Here is a 16,043-nt window from a genome sequence, read left to right on the forward strand (position 1 = left end):
GGGGCCAAGGAGAGGATGGACAGCATGTACCATAAATGAACAGAGTGCTGCTGGAAAAGCAATCTGAGCAGTAAAAACAGTCAGGGAGAAAAACATAAAGACAGATTACCTTGCCAACAGATTAGCAAGAGCATTCCCCAATAACAGGGAATCCCTGGCAACAAAGGAGTAAAGAAATGGGTAGGGCATGGACTGTCACAGTGTGTGTCTAGGTCAAATAGTCCAGGCCTTCAATCAAGAGTATTCAGGAACTGGTGCCAGTTAGTTGAAGAAAACATAATTGCAATGATGTGGAGCATTTGTACTAAAACAAAGAATGAAGAAAAGTAAGGCACGTGTAGTATTTTAGGTAAAAGTAGTATGACACTCATTTTGCAGAAGACCAGGAAATACTTGGTGATACATCCTCATAGCAGAGCCTCCACACCTATGGGGTGGTCCCTGAGATAGCACAGCATCAAAAGCATGTCCTGGGAAGAATAGAATGCTGAGAGCATGAGAATGGTGCCCATATGTTCTGTCTAGGAACTCAGAACACAAATCTGGGTATCCCTTGAAGTGTGAAATTAAACCAAAGACCAAACTCTGCCAAGGCGTCACATACAGGTATGTAAGAACACAGGAACTGCAATTGTGAAACTGAAAGAGTTCAACAATCTTAGTAAAAAGTGGATCAACTAAGACTGAAAAGGTAGAGGTAAATTCTTTTTCAACTAGTAGGACAAAAAGAGATTGCCCTGGAAAGGGCCAATAACCAATCATCAACAGAGCAGAGAAAAACTATTTTGCAGCCTCAAGTGGTTGGTTGTTGCGCATTTTATAAAAGCCAAGACCTAACCATTAATAAAAAGGGGGCATTGGAACTCTGACACTAGCAGTTTGCTTTGCACCCCCAAAAGCAGAGGGAGTCTACGCAGGAAGGGTAGAGAGATATATGAATAAGGCAGCCAAGCAAAGCTATAAAGATTACAATACACAAAATTAGATGATCTGGACCTAAAACAGGCTTTTTCATCTGTCCTCCTTAACAAGTAAGTAGCACTCAAAAATAACATCATTTTTCTGTCTCAAGAAAAGTCCTGAACTGAACAGTTCAATTAATAGGGCAGTCAACTTCCCCTGAGAGGAGAGGTGGTTTAGGCCCTGGCTCTAAGCCTACAAAACAACACATACATGAACAAAAAAAAATTATAGGAAACCTGTGAGTGTTGGACAAGGCAGCAGATCACTGAATTTGTACTTTCTCTTGTAGAGTAATGAGGATAGATAAACAAATTTAAAAGATTTTTCATAAGTTAGATACCAGAAACTCTTTCAATAGGAGATGCCAGAGACAGAAACTGGCCTCTTGCACATGCAAAACATATGCACTAGCCTGAGGCACCAAGTTATTTGAAGGAAGGGAAGAAGAACTGGCTTTGTTGATTAGCAACTTAAAGAGAAATTGCAGCACGGGAATTCTGCTTCCCACCTAGACTAACAGTTTACAGCATTCATTCTCTACAATGACTAAATTAGAGATGAAGTATTATTTAATTTGCAGGCCATCAACAACAATATCAATGACCACTGGAAGTATACATTTACTGAAGAATTGCAGTAGGGGCTCTGAGAGCAATCAATTTAATGAAAGCCTGTCTGACAAGGATTTCTTGCCCTGGGGCACTCATTCTGAGTAGAAACATACAACATCTTTTAAAAAGATGGGTATGGAGTTTATCTAAATCCCATTTTTGGGCCCCAATGGAGACTCAAAGTGGCTATAACATTTTACATCTTTCCATTTTTCCCACACAACAGCCCTGCAAAGCAGTCCAGACTGTGAGAATGTAACAGGCTCCGAGGTCACAAACAGGACTTTCAGGCAGAAGGGCATTTGAGGCTGGATTTCTCAGATCCTAGTCCAATGATCTAACCACTATACCAAACTGACAATTGTTAGAAACGGTGGCATGTAGGAATGACTCCAGAGACAGGCTGACCACAATTGAGATAAGAACCCTTTCTCAACAGTAGCAATTGTAATGCTGTGGAATCTGTTTCATGTTAGTCCCAGGATACTAGAATCTGGACTAGTTCTAGCCCAGGTTTTACTCATGTCTGTGTAAGCTGGCTGAAGGACTGCTATGAAATGCCTCGGTTAGACTTTCTTTGTTTCTACTGAATAAAGTTAATCTGTGTTTACTTAAAAAAAACCTCTCTGCACATTCCTGAATGACTGTAGCAATGAGATTGGGAGCCCTGGGGATAGCCAGCACCATTCCAGGGTAGGAAGAAGAAAATGTGGGCATACATGGAACCTTCAGGAAAAAAAACTGCCTTTCCCAAAACGTTGTGCTTAGAGGTGCATGTTTATCATCTCTGTTAGAAACAGAGGCAGCTGCAGAGCCCCAATCTTTACAGTAATGGTTCTGAAGCTGCTATATTACTGTGTTAACTCTACTAACCCTTGTCTCCAGGGATCTCACTTCAGAATCAAGGACAGCTGGGGAAGAGGCGGGATTCCTTGAGTCAGGCAGGCACATTTCCAAAGCCTTGGGGAAAGAGCCTCTCAGCCTCAGAACCAAGGGCTCTGACAGGCCACACTTCTGGGCTTCTCCCTTCAGAACTAAGGGGCAGGTACCTTTAATCAGGCTGGCACACAGCTATAGCATTTGAGCAAAAGTTGTTCTGAGGAGACTCTGTCAGATCATGTCTTCAGGGTAAACTGGTGATAGAAAGAGCAGGCAGCTCTACCTTGCAATCCTCAGGCAAATAAGGCACACAGAATTAAGTTTTTCAGCATCATTTTAAAGGTGCAGCCAACACAATCTTGAAGAGGTGCCTCTTGAGTCAAAACAATGAAGGGAAAAACAGTTATTTTTCTTCTTTAAATATAGTTTTATTCTTCACTAGAATAACTATTGACTAAGAGAAATAAGACTCCTCAACCTCAAGAATTAGGTGAGAAAAAACAGAGAACAGCAATGGAAATCCTCTCTCCATGGTGGCAAAATGAGAACAGAAGGAATAGCGTCCATCCTCCTGGTCATGTGATGGTTTTGGTGGGGAAAACTCTAAAGAAGGAGGGATGATCCTAGTCTTCTAGAAAGCTCTGGAGATCTTCTCCATGGCTGGACTGCACGTGCACAGTCCCAATGTGGGACTGCACAGAAGTCACGAAGAGGTAAGTACATACTTAAAAGTATATTTTAAACAATCAAATAAAACTTACTAGTGGGAATACAGGAAAATCTTATATTTAGTAATTTTACAACTTAGGATTCCTGTCGCAGAATTCAGAATGCCTGGCTACTTGTCCCTTCACTGATTCAACTTTTGTTTCTTTTTAAATGAGGGGAAAAAGAGAAGTCAGCAAAACAAAATGTCACCGTTAAATCATTTGGCAGCATTTTGTGTCAAAAAAATGTAATGGAAAAGGCACACATCATAGGAAAGGTTACGGTTCTTTCAGAACGTTTTTTCACTTGGTTCAGGGCTCATCCCTCTGCAGAACAGTGCAGGCACTACTGCCGCTTTCTCTCCCTGGGCTTAATGTGGCAGATGAAGGATGATGGCATTTTCAGCAGACCACAGTGCAGTGATTTTAGTGGTTATCTGACTGAAACGGATACTATGATTTAGAATAACTGCTCTGTTTATGTGCAGTGGTAAAAGTCACTTACTACGCAATCTTGCAATGTCAACTCATTGCTTCCATTAAACATTCTCTTAGCATAGCTTCATTGCAGATATGAGAGTTGGCTGGAATTAGAGAAAACGCTTGTTGCTGTTGCAGCTCTAGGGGAAAACTACAGCATGTCCGTAAGTTCTGAAGGGATACCCAACTAAAACATCTCCTAAAAATGTCAAGTATGGTAATGTGAGCTCAGAAGTATTATAAATATTTGCTATATCAAATTTTCAAAGCCTGTTTGGTGCCTCCTATATATCCTACACAAGCATTCCATTATTTACATTTCAAAACTTTTATAAACTGGGTTGTTTTACTGCTTAAGAATTGAAAGACAAGAATACATTTTTTACAGTGGGGTTCAAATCTCCACTCTGATATGAAGTCTGCTGGATGACTGTGGGCCAGTTATACGCACTCACCCTCAGGGCTGCTGTGAGGATAAAACGAAGGATGGTAGATAATGTACACCAACCTGAGCTACTTGGAAGAATGGGAGGGTTAACATGTATGAACACAGTCAATTCATCTATACCTGTTGAGGTTAGGACTAAGGATACGCGAGAGCACATTAGAAAGCCACTGTGGTGTAGTGGTTAGAGTGTCGGACTAGAATCTAGGAGACCCAGGTTCAAATCTCCATTCTGCCATGGAAGCCTGCTGGATGACCTTGGGCCAGTCACACACACTCATTGTCATCTATTTTGTAGGGCTGTTGGGAGGAAAAAATGGAGGAAAGAAGAATGACTTTTGGTACCCATTCGGGAGAAAGGCAAGGTATAAATGAGATAAATAAAAAAATAAAAATTAGAAAACATAATTCATTACCAAATTATAGTCAATTCATTGCTTGCAAAGACTCTCTTCACAAGTTGGAAAAGCCCTCTTCCTTACAGTGTCTAAAGACAGTTGCATGAAGGAACAAGACTACAGCAGCTATTGAACTGTTACTGCTGGTTTACCACTGTTCTGTTACAACTGTGGCTCATTACTACTATTTAACTTCAATTTAAGATTAAAATTATTCTCATGGCCTATATTATTACAAAGCAACAGGAGGAAGAGGAGGAGGAGGAACTAGATAACAGTTTAGAGTGACTAAAAGATTCAACACTCACTGGTAGAAATCTGTCTTCGAGGGCAACTCAATTTAGTCAGTTATGTCTTGTTCATGTCACTCACAGTGAAATCCTAAACAGAGTTACTCCAATATAAGCTCACTGATTTCAATGGGCTTAGCCTTAGACTGGAGTACCTATTCTTAGGATTTCACTGTTAGAAAACCAAGAGGACAACTTACATTCGGCAACCTACTATGTTGGTGTTGCCCTGCATTTTTTTCTTTTTAAAACTATTCCAAACCACAACACATACTGGGAAGGCAGCAGGATATAAATATTTAAACCAAATGATCACACAAGTAACCCACTCCTTTTCTCCCTCTTTCACCACCACATTCTGTCACATAGTGTTTTGCCAGTTCCAGTACCAATGGCACCACTACAAATACAACACTGAAAATATGCTTCCTGGTTTTATTTCCTTGATTTCACTCCATTCTTAAATAAATGTTTATTATTTTTGCTCTATCTCATCATGGTACTGAAAATTGGTGCAACATATGCCTTTCCAGATTTAGCAAATAACGCTAAACCAAATTTCCAATCCAAACATCCAGTTTATTGCAAAATCATAGGAAACTTCTATTGATTTTATGTTTATTGAGGTTATAATTTAAAGAGTACTGATTTGACACTTCTCCAAAATAACTGAGATTTCAGGCTCTGCAAAATATTTGAAATGTTAACTCTTGCAAAGTCATAAATCTTTGTGCCAACCTACTAATGTTACATCATGAGCCAGAGCAACAGTAACTAATACGGAATGTTTTTGTTACCTGCTGATTCTGCCCAAGGCTCATCGTCTATGTTCCCCCACCCTGAGGGACAGAAGAAGCATGTAACGTCTTACTTATTCTTCAGTGAGTCGGCTAGATTCTTAGAATGCAATGACAGAGACCTGAGTTCAAGTTTCCAAACAACCATAAAAGCTCAGTGGGTAATCTTGGGCCAGTTATTCTTTCAGTCTTACCTCACAGGATTGATATGAGGATAAAATGGAGAAGGGGAGGGCTGTGGAAGTCACCCTGAGCTCACTGGAGAAATGGTGAGATTGTAACTTTTATTCCTAAGAACAAGAGACATCTAGATCATCTAGCTGTTTGATGTGCTGAGTTATCCTTAAATATTTATTTAGGATTTAAATATTATATACAGCACAAAATAAAGAAGGGGTCAGGAACAAAACAGAAAAAAACCACCAAATCTTAAAATAACCTAAGTAATTGTTACATAATGACCAGACAAGGATAACCACTGCAGAAAATAATTCTGGGAGGAGTCAAGTGGCAAGAGTTGTTACCAAGCTGATGGACACACACACACACACACACACACACACACACACACATCTTTTTCACAATTATTTCTACTCTTCCACAGGCTTTCCTTGCAAACTGATGCACAACAGCATCAAAATAAATCACCCAAAGGGAAGTAGTAGAACACAGTTTCTCAATGATTGCACCACAAATGATCCACCTATAAATTATGATAGCAACAATAAACAAGGCCTTGAAGTGTCTAGGTGTTATGCACGCATTCTTGGCTTTGCTCACAAACCTATTAAAATGGCTATTTTGCTTTCCAAAAACATTATCTTAAGCAAGGCTGTTCACTTAAAATAACTCTGTGGTGTCCTCCTGACATTGCTCCATAAGTGAATTCCAGAGGTGTTCAACAGCATCTTTTGTAGGTCCAGGATCCACTGAACTGGAAGCATATGGCACATGGCAAGAAGTAACTTAGCCAAACAACCTTGCTGATATCATGGCCAGAACCGTGGTCAACAGACAAGGACAGCTGAGACATAAGATACAAGCTCAGCATCAGGTGGTGTACCACAGTGAAGGACAAGCTATGGATCAGAGCCACAGATGAATCCACTCGCCATCCTGCTGCTTCTCTCAGTATATGTGCAAACAGAAGAAAGACATGTGGTACCCTTGCTCTCTATTCATACACAAAGCAGTTGGTACTTTCAAAAAATAGCCCCAAACATTATCTTTTGGGGACTGAGAGCCAACAGACATGGTTCCACAACTCATTCAAGGGTTCCAACCAATGGTATGAAGACCACTGGATTAAACACACGTTGCCAGACAACTGCAAAATACTAGTTTACACCAGGGTTATACAAATGCCTAAACAATATTTTCCATAGAACTTTACTTTTAAAAATTTACATGAAAAATTAAATATGACAATTGCAGCCTTGCAAGAAAGTTTCTGGCACATAGCTCTATGTACCTAAAGTTTCAAAAGTGATTTGCCACATGGCAAAGCTTTCCATTAAAGAAACCCAAGATTTTCAAAAGCAGTTTGGGATATGACATGGGAAGAATCTGTATCTGTAGAAAAAAATCAAACTAAACTCAGAACATGCAAACCGTTGACTGAATTCAAGTAGCCTATGAAAGTCAGTGTGCTTTGGTAAAGAAACAGAAGACTGCATAGTAGCCTGTATATTTTCTATAATCAGAATCAATATAGGATATTTTTAAAGCAATGATGGTCAGGACACCTGGGTCCTCTACTACGTATTCAAATGTATTGTCTAAATAGCCAGTATTGAATTATGTTATTATTAATTTATTATTACATGTCTATTCATCAGATATCTCATCTAAAGAAAGGGGATAACAGCAAAGAAAACAAGGCATAAAACAACCCTAAAGTAGACATACAAAAATTGTGAATTGTAACCTATCAGTCTATTCAGCTAAGTTTGAAACCTTCCTCCAGTGCAACAAGTAGTCTCTTCTTCCAGAGAAAGGCTCCTTAGAGTAGAGGAAGTCTCCACATTTAGCTGAGTAAAATAGATATGGGAGAATATATTAAAAATACAACTTTTTGCTCAGTTGTATATAATCCTGGTACAGACCTAAACAGCACTTACAGAAAATTCTCAACAACACAATTATAATAAAACTACATTAACCAGCAACAAGTAAATCTACTGACCTGAGATCAAATACACATTGCAACCAAGTAGCTAACATAATAAAATAAAAAAGATTTCCATAAAATGAAAAGGCTCCTTGGGGAGCCTGAATGATAATAAGTACAGGTCTCTGGCAGATCTCAGAAATGGGTATTCCAAAGATATGTTATCACAACAAAGGTGACAGTAGGCCCACTTCATTTCTAGTAGCCCCAGAGAAGGTGGTCCAATCCTGAGAAAAGGGCTGCCAAAGCAGATCTTGATCATTAGATAGATTCATACTAGAGCAGGTGGTCCTGCAGATATCTTGAGCCAGAAACTTTATGATTCATTCTACAAGTAAAAAGTAGAACTTTGAATTGTGTCTGAAAGCAAACTCTAAGTCAGTGTAGTTCTATGTGCCAGAAGTGAGAGCCAGTTTGGTGTGGTGGTTAAGAATGCGGGACTCTAATCTGGAGAGCCGGGTTTGATTCCCCACTCCTCCACTTGTAGCCAGCTGGGTGACCTTGGGCTAGTCACAGTTCTCTGAAGCTCTTTCAGCCCCACTCACCTCACAGGGTGTTTTGTTGTGGGGATAATAATGGCATACTTTGTAAACCACTCTGAGTGGGCATTAATTTGTCCTGAAGGGTGGTATATAAATCGAATGTTGTTGTTGTTGTTGTTGTTATTGTTATTATTGCATAACAGGAATAGTATGGTTACTGCAGCATTCTCTGTTAAGAACCTTTATTGAAGCATTTTGAACTACCTAAAGGACCTGAAGTTTGTTTATTTGATGTTGGTCCTCTTAATTCAGATCTGGTGGGATTCTCTGGTTTGACATTGGTTCCATTGCATTTCTTTTTTGTGGGATTCTCTGTTATGACATCGGTTCTAATGCGATTCTCTGATTTGATATTTGTTCCCTTGTTTCAGTTTGGTTCTGGGGTTTTTCCTTTACTTCAGTTTGGCTCTGTATTATATACACTAACATTTAATCTAAAGGAGAGAAATGCATGTCATAGACCTGTTGGGTCTGTTCTGCTTTGTCTCTGGTTTGATGTCGGTTCCCTTGATTTAGCTTGGTTCTGTTGAGCTTTGTTGGTTCAGCCTGCATTGGGAGTGGGACTTGCATTGGGACTAGCTTTTGGTTAAAGGTTGCCTTTGCATAAGATTTCTTTGCCCTGGAGATCCCTGAAACATTTCCCCCCATACGAAATAATGGTGAGTGGCCAGGGGTAGCTTGTTCAGGGGCCCATCTCAGGACAGTTAAAGAAGCTGAACATGGCATGCATGGTTTGCTGTGCTGTTTTTAAAAGAGAGGTAGGGCAAAGAAGTAAGGAGAGTTATCTTTGATTCTTGGGCAGGAACAGCAGCGGTAAGACTTGGGGGAGGGATGTGCATTGGAAAACATCTTGAGCCACCATGTTTGAAACCACAATTACAGGGGAGTCACATATTTGTTGTGTAGCTGCCCCTGGATAAGATACTTATGTTAGATCTTGGCAATAAGCTGAGTGGAGATCTCCATTTCCCATACTAATGCTTTCCTTCATTTCCTTCTTTGAACCTAAGACCTGTCAGCCCCAATTATGTCAAGACTTGCATTGATCTGATTTCAGTCTCATCAATATTTTTTCCCAACTACAGGTTAACACCTAGCATATATCATTATATTGCTTGCTGTGGAACGAAAAACATTTCAAAAACAGCAGATGAAAAGTAAATAACAATATACAATCTTGGCCTGGTATTTTATGTGAATATGCAGTCAGCATCTCACCTGGGGCACATACTGTTTAACTTCAAAAAGCAATAAAGGTATTTAGGTTTATGCAAGCCACATTCTTGAGAAGAAAAATAGGAGGTGAGCTTCAAATAATGTTGTAAATTTTCATGTAACTAGGGAGGTCTCTTAGAGCAAAGGACTTCAATTGATCATATACATCCTCTTAAATACAGTCTTTGTCTGAGAAGTGAGATCAATTCAATCAATAATGCTTCTAGCCACTGCTGAAAAGCAGAACAGAAGCTGTTCTTGTGACCTGTTTTTAAAAAATAGTGCATTCTTAAAACAAAGGCACACTGCTGACAGATGGTGGAACTGGGAACAATTTCAGCCTTGGCTGCTGGACAATGAGAAGCATTTAATAATAGACCTTGTTGGAATGATGGGGCTTCTCAGACTTAACAGCCATTCTCAATAGGTATTCCTGCAACACCAAACCCTGTCTCTTAAATGACACTGCTGATGAAAGGCTGCTGCAAAGTAAACACTATAAAAGAAGGGAATTCAAAGATCTCCAGTGACAAATTTTGACAACAGAAGGGTTCCAAGGTTTTAAAAAAGTATCCATCCATTTTTAAGAAGCAGTAAGGACTGCATCTTAAATAAAAATGCAAACAGACTAGTGTATTAATAATCTGTTCCCATGAATTCCTGCACTATATTTATATATTACATTTTATTTAAATATATGCATACTACTTTTCACTACACAGTTGCCCAATTATGTTGCATTAGCATACCAAAATTAGACAGACACCGCATCTGTGCTGCAGGCTTGTTTAGCCCAACAGGCATATAGTTCAATGTGTGGACAGTAATGCATTTTACATTTGTAAAGCTTATAAACATCTTAAAATAAATCCTCAGGCTAAACATGAGCTCTTTATATAAAACACTCATTTCTGACACTGCATTTAGGGAACTCTTCAATACAGTCTCAGATATACACAGCGATGACCACTACTTTAATACATGTAATAACATTCTTCTTTTCTTTTAAACCACACAGACAACAAAAAGAATGTAATGCTGACTTTTAGAAATACAGCATCATTGTCAAGATACCTGCTATATAGTTCCTTGAAATTTTGTAACTGACACAGGTGGCCATAGAAAGAGCACAATTCAGAAGGGCAAATGTTTGGTGGGATATTACACAGAAACACAAAGTATGTAGCTTGAGTTGACCATGCTGTGGTGCATAAAACCTCTGTAGAAGGAAACTATACTGGGATTTGGAATACTGTGGTTTTCATACTTTATAAGTAATTGTACATCTTTTAAGAGAAATTCTCTAATTCTAAAAGCTTCCTTTTCCATATGCAATTTAGTATTAATCTCCCCAAAACCAAAAATGAAATACTTTTAGTAAAATGTAAAACATTAAATACATCTTTATAAACTCCCAACTGAAATATTGTCAATCATTGCTTCTGATTCTGTATTACTGTTTTTTCTTCTACAATAATAGCACATACTATTTAGCATACTTCAGACTATTCTGTTGCTTCCCTAAGTGGCTTCCCAAGTTCCTAATGAAACCCTTTATCCTTATGACCCAGGGCCAGCAAGATCCTGCCCATCTTTTAGTCTGAATTTATCGGATTCCTTCTTTCCTTAAAAAATTAAGGGATCTTTGTGCATTTCCTTACAGAGAAGGGCAAAAGCAATCCCCCTTCCAGCTTATACTTCATCATAAGTGGGGATAATTATAGCACTTTGTTCACTGCTCTGAGTGGGCACTAATCTGTATAGAAGAGCAGTATATAAGCACACTGTTGTTATTATAAGATAAATTAAGTTATCTTGTCTGAAAGAGATATTAATGTCTATAGTTTTATTTTGTTTTTAAGCAAGCTTTTTATGAAATCATTCCACATTTGCAAGGCAAACAAAGGGTCAGTTATAAAGCCACAGACCAACTTGTTTGCTGTATTTAAGTAGTTAATGGTTATATAGTCCATTGTCTGATCACTACAACTTCATGGCTTGAATTACAGTATCTTAAATAGGTCAGGTTATACTATTATTCAACAGAGGAAGACACACCATCATGAGAATTTTTAGGTTGCACTAAACTGAAACTACCAAATATTTTAAAACAGCCAGCTATGGTTATTATATTACATATAACATGAGAGTTAAAGCTAACTTCTCACATAGCTTTCTTGGCTGCAAGATCAGTAATATGCTGTCAAAATAACTAGTTCGTGTATTTTTGATATTAATATTGGCAACTGACTCAGGCAAAATTCACTTATGGTACAAAAACAGACTATACTGTTTTGTTGCATCTAAATCTGTAGGATAAATGTATGTGGCAAGTCAATAACTGGATCAAATCAATGTTGCCAAAGTAACATTTCCTCCAAATCAGATTTTTTAAAAAGCATTCTGTATTCAGAGCTGGTTCATTATAGCCATAATGAGAAAGTGAAGACGGCGGAACTTTAACCCCACTGGAAAAGGTCACATCAAACATACCTGACTAGATTTTCATTGTCTCCAGTCCCCTTGCATGTGGCACATTCAGTTCTTAGATCCTCAGATTTTGGCTTCTTTTGTACTACAGACTGCCTCTGTCTTCTTTCTCTAGGAATGCGTTCCTATTATTGAAAAAACAGGAAAACCAAAAGCATTTTAGGTGAACACATTATTCAAACATTAATATGAACATAAATTCAATTTAAAATAAATTTACAATAATCCAACCTCGAGTTTTTCTTCTTCAAGAAGGAAGCTCCGTTTTCGTCCTCTAGTTCTCTAAAAACAAATACATTTCAAAATTAAGACCAATCAACTTGAGCAGAACAGTCCGAAGATCAGAGGCTGTTCATTCTCCTCTACAAAGGAAACTCTCCACAAACAAATGGGGATTCAACACTGTGTTCCCATTCATGTGTCAGTTCTGAGGGCTCACATGGGGGAAAGTTTTGTGCAGTCAAACCTTTTATAAAAAATAACTCTGTATAGAAAATCATTAGGAAAATTTACTACTTCCTTTCAGAGATATGGGGTGAAAAATTTTCCATAAAGTTTTCCAGTGCTTTATTTTTCTATGGAAAAAATTGCATTCCTAAAAATTCACTGTTTCATAAAATTAATAAAAATGAATGGATGTCATTAGTAATGCAATATTAAGCAAGCTTGGCAATTTCAAGATTGTAATTAATGTTTTTCAGGAGATTATCCTTAGCAATTTTGTGAGTGTATGGGTTATTGCTTTATAAATGGGAAGGAGAGTGAAATGCAACTACAAACACAAGGCTTAAGGTTATGGCCAGTAAAGCCATACCGTGAAAGGAAAAGAACTACAAAATACAAATACATACAATAATAATATAATCCAGTTACGAATTTATCTGATTGGTTATTATATGAACTGTATAGCCAAAGTTAAAATTATTATTAATATGCATCCTCTAACATGATAGAAGTGATATTATAATATGCAATCTGATATGGAACTAACAAGTGATATAGACAGTGAACCTTAAAGGTGCCCCATTGGCCAACATGGAACAGTTATGTTTGTTGAACTAGATGAGTGGACACTCATGTATACATTATATCATGCACGATTCTTGGGATGTGATAACATTGATTTCAATGGGCTCAGATTGGAGTAGGTGTGTCAACAGTTTTCACTGCCTGTGTATTTTTTCTTCTGTTAACTGATTCCAGAGAAAAATACACCTGGCTTCCCAGAAGGAGAGATTTATAGATTCTCCCCAAGACCCTGTGCCTCTGTACAAACCCAGGTGCAGCTGGTTAGCTGGTCTGGCCAGAAGCCAATCCAGAGGCTGGGTTTTATCGAGGAGACTTAGGACATGAAGAGAAGCATCAGCCTCTCCAGAATCTTTATTATGGGCACAGTCCTTTGAAGGTGTCTCAAATGTCAGAGGGGGTGCTTTGAGTGTCTGAGAACATCATTTCATCAAGAAAAAAAATAACAGAAAGTCTGGAAATTTAGTGAAAGACTAGAAACATTATATATGGTCTTTATTCTCATGATTCATTAGAGCCACAATTCACAGTTGTATAAAATTCAAGATAGTATAACTGCTCAAGAACTTGCACATGGCTCCCTGAACTTAACTTGAAAACACTGGGTTAAAAAAAAAGACTAAAACCAAATATTTTAAATGCAGAAAGCATTTCACCAACAGTCTGTTTCAAAAAGATATTACACCTCCACTATAATCACATTTTGATGTCTATGGCCAGAATCCAGAGGACATGCAAGTAATTTGACACGCCAAAGGTGCCTTTAGGCTTGCTTCCAAAGAGCAACCTCTCCAATCCTTCATGACAAAACTCTTTAACCTGAGAAGGCTTTCAAGAGTAGTTTATGATATGGAAAGGGGATTCGTGTTAAAATTTTAAAAGTTTAAAATTTAAAAGTTTAAAAGTTAAAAGTGGGCATGCCAAAGCTTTTGGTATGCTTAAAATTAGCCCTGTAGACCACAGCCAATATACTTTGGATTACAAACACAAAGATGTGTTACAGCAGTAATCTTAAGCACATCTCCAGAGAAAGTTCTATAGGAGTTCCACCGAAACCAAGATCACTTCCTTTTCAATAAATAAGCAGGTGTAATTTTCCCTGAAATCAGTTAACAGGAAAAAAAACAGGCAGCAAAATTCTGTGATAATATAACATTATTATTTATGCAATTGCCACTAAAGCTTCAGATACTCTGGGTCCACACCAGACATGAAACTGATCAGTAAGTGTTTATAATACCATATCCTTTTTCATGTAATCAGTTTTGTAAACTTAGCAGTCTAATAAAATTCTGAAAATGAGTATTTTGCCCCTAAAGATACAAGAAAAAACATTTTAGGTACATGAAAGGAGAAGCAGCGTGTATTATGACATATTGATGATAGCAATATTATGTACACTAACTTCAATCAAAGAACAAGATCCGGGTCCAATAGCACCTTAAAGACCAACTAATTTCCAAGGTATGAGCTTTCAAGTCAAAGCTTCCTTCGTCAGATATCTGAAACAAACTCCAATCAAGAAATCCAGGTTGAAACAAATGATATTGCATTTGTTTGACTGTCTTTCTAGAATCAGGGTAAGAAAAGCAACATGAAACTGAACCACCTTTGAGTCACAAAGGCTTAGGATATTATTTCAGATATAATTAGTTTAGTTTTCTAAATAAATATTTAAGCACCTACTCACTTTACGGAGTTTATGCTACCATTTTAACACAATCCATAAACTAATCCTCATACCCTACCTATTTGGAGTTGTTAGTGGCAATTTAAGGCATTATGGATTTGATAGGCAGTAGTTTATACCTATCTATCTTTCGATAAGCAGGAAGGATTTACATTCCCTAGGCGTTTCAGAGATTACAGATGCATATTATTTACGTATGTATGACACAGACATTATACAAATGCTTTATAAATGTACAATTTTAAAAACAGTATGTACTTCAATGTCTGAACAAATACCAAATGGCACAGAAAAATAATGAAATAATAAAAATAAAGAATAATAAATACACTAAAAGACGAAGAAGGAACAGAGAAATATGGAAAAGAAGATCGTAGTATGAAGTACGAAGATCGTACTTAAAAAAGATCTTAGAAAATTTCTATTAAAATTATATCAGAAAGTAGAAATATGCCCAGAAAAACAGAAGAACTACCTGAAATAAACACAAAGTTAACGGAAGAACAAAGTAAAATATTAAACAATCCATTTACTATAAGGGAGATAACTGAAGCAATTGCAAACCAAAATAGAGACAAAGCACCAGGACCCGTTGGAATATTACAAAACATTTGAAGAATGTTTGGCAATACCCTTCAAACAGTTATTGGAAAAGATTTACGAAGGAGAGAAGATTCTGGATTCATGGAATGAAGCGATTATATCTCTAATCCACAAGGAAAATACAGACTTCAAAGAAATTAAGAACTATAGACCTATTTCATTGCTAAATGTGGATTATAAAATATTTGCCCCAATAATAGCAGCTGGGCTGAAAAAAATATTGAATCAAATAATCAACCAAGACCAAATGGGTTTTTTACCAAGAAGACAGTTAAGAAACAACATTAGAATAGTATTAAATATTTTAGAATACTACGAAGCACACCCAGAAAAACAAATGGCCTTAATATTTCTAGATGCGGAGAAAGCCTTCGACAATGTCAATTGGTGGAACAATTAAAGGAGATGAAATGTGGAGCCAAATTTATAAACATGATTCAAATGATATACATGGAACAAAAGGCAAAAATAGGTGTGAATGGGGACTTAACAGAAAGCATAAAAATAGGAAAGGGAACAAGACAGGGATGCCCTCTATCGCCACTCCTATTCATCTTGACATTGGAAGTGCTAAACAATGAAATTAGAAAGACGGAAGCAATAAAAGGAACAAAAATAAAAGGAGAAGAATACAAACTACAAGCATTGAAGACGACTTGATATGCATTCTGGAAGAACCTATAGAAGCAATTGATCCTTTGATGGAGAAAATAAGAAGATGGTTGTTGAGGATTTTC

The 16,043-nt window shown here is 37.5% G+C and overlaps 1 protein-coding gene across 9 annotated transcripts in view; it reads right to left on the reverse strand.

Moving 5' to 3' along the window:
* PHF14 (PHD finger protein 14) overlaps positions 1 to 16,043 on the reverse strand; it is a 175,027-nt gene that overhangs the window by 89,706 nt on the left and 69,278 nt on the right. For all 9 annotated transcript variants that reach the window (XR_008597838.1, XR_008597839.1, XR_008597840.1 and 6 more), the window contains 2 exons: positions 12,219 to 12,269; positions 11,991 to 12,112 (listed from right to left, as the gene is read on the reverse strand). Coding sequence is in view for 6 of the 9 variants with exons in the window: in XM_054991576.1 (XP_054847551.1) it covers positions 11,991 to 12,112; positions 12,219 to 12,269 (173 nt within the window). In the remaining 3 variants the exon portion in view is untranslated. The remainder of the gene's footprint in view (positions 1 to 11,990; positions 12,113 to 12,218; positions 12,270 to 16,043) is intronic.

Source organism: Eublepharis macularius, chromosome 11, assembly GCF_028583425.1.
Source record: "Eublepharis macularius isolate TG4126 chromosome 11, MPM_Emac_v1.0, whole genome shotgun sequence".
NCBI classification, from domain to species: Eukaryota; Metazoa; Chordata; class Lepidosauria; order Squamata; family Eublepharidae; genus Eublepharis; species Eublepharis macularius.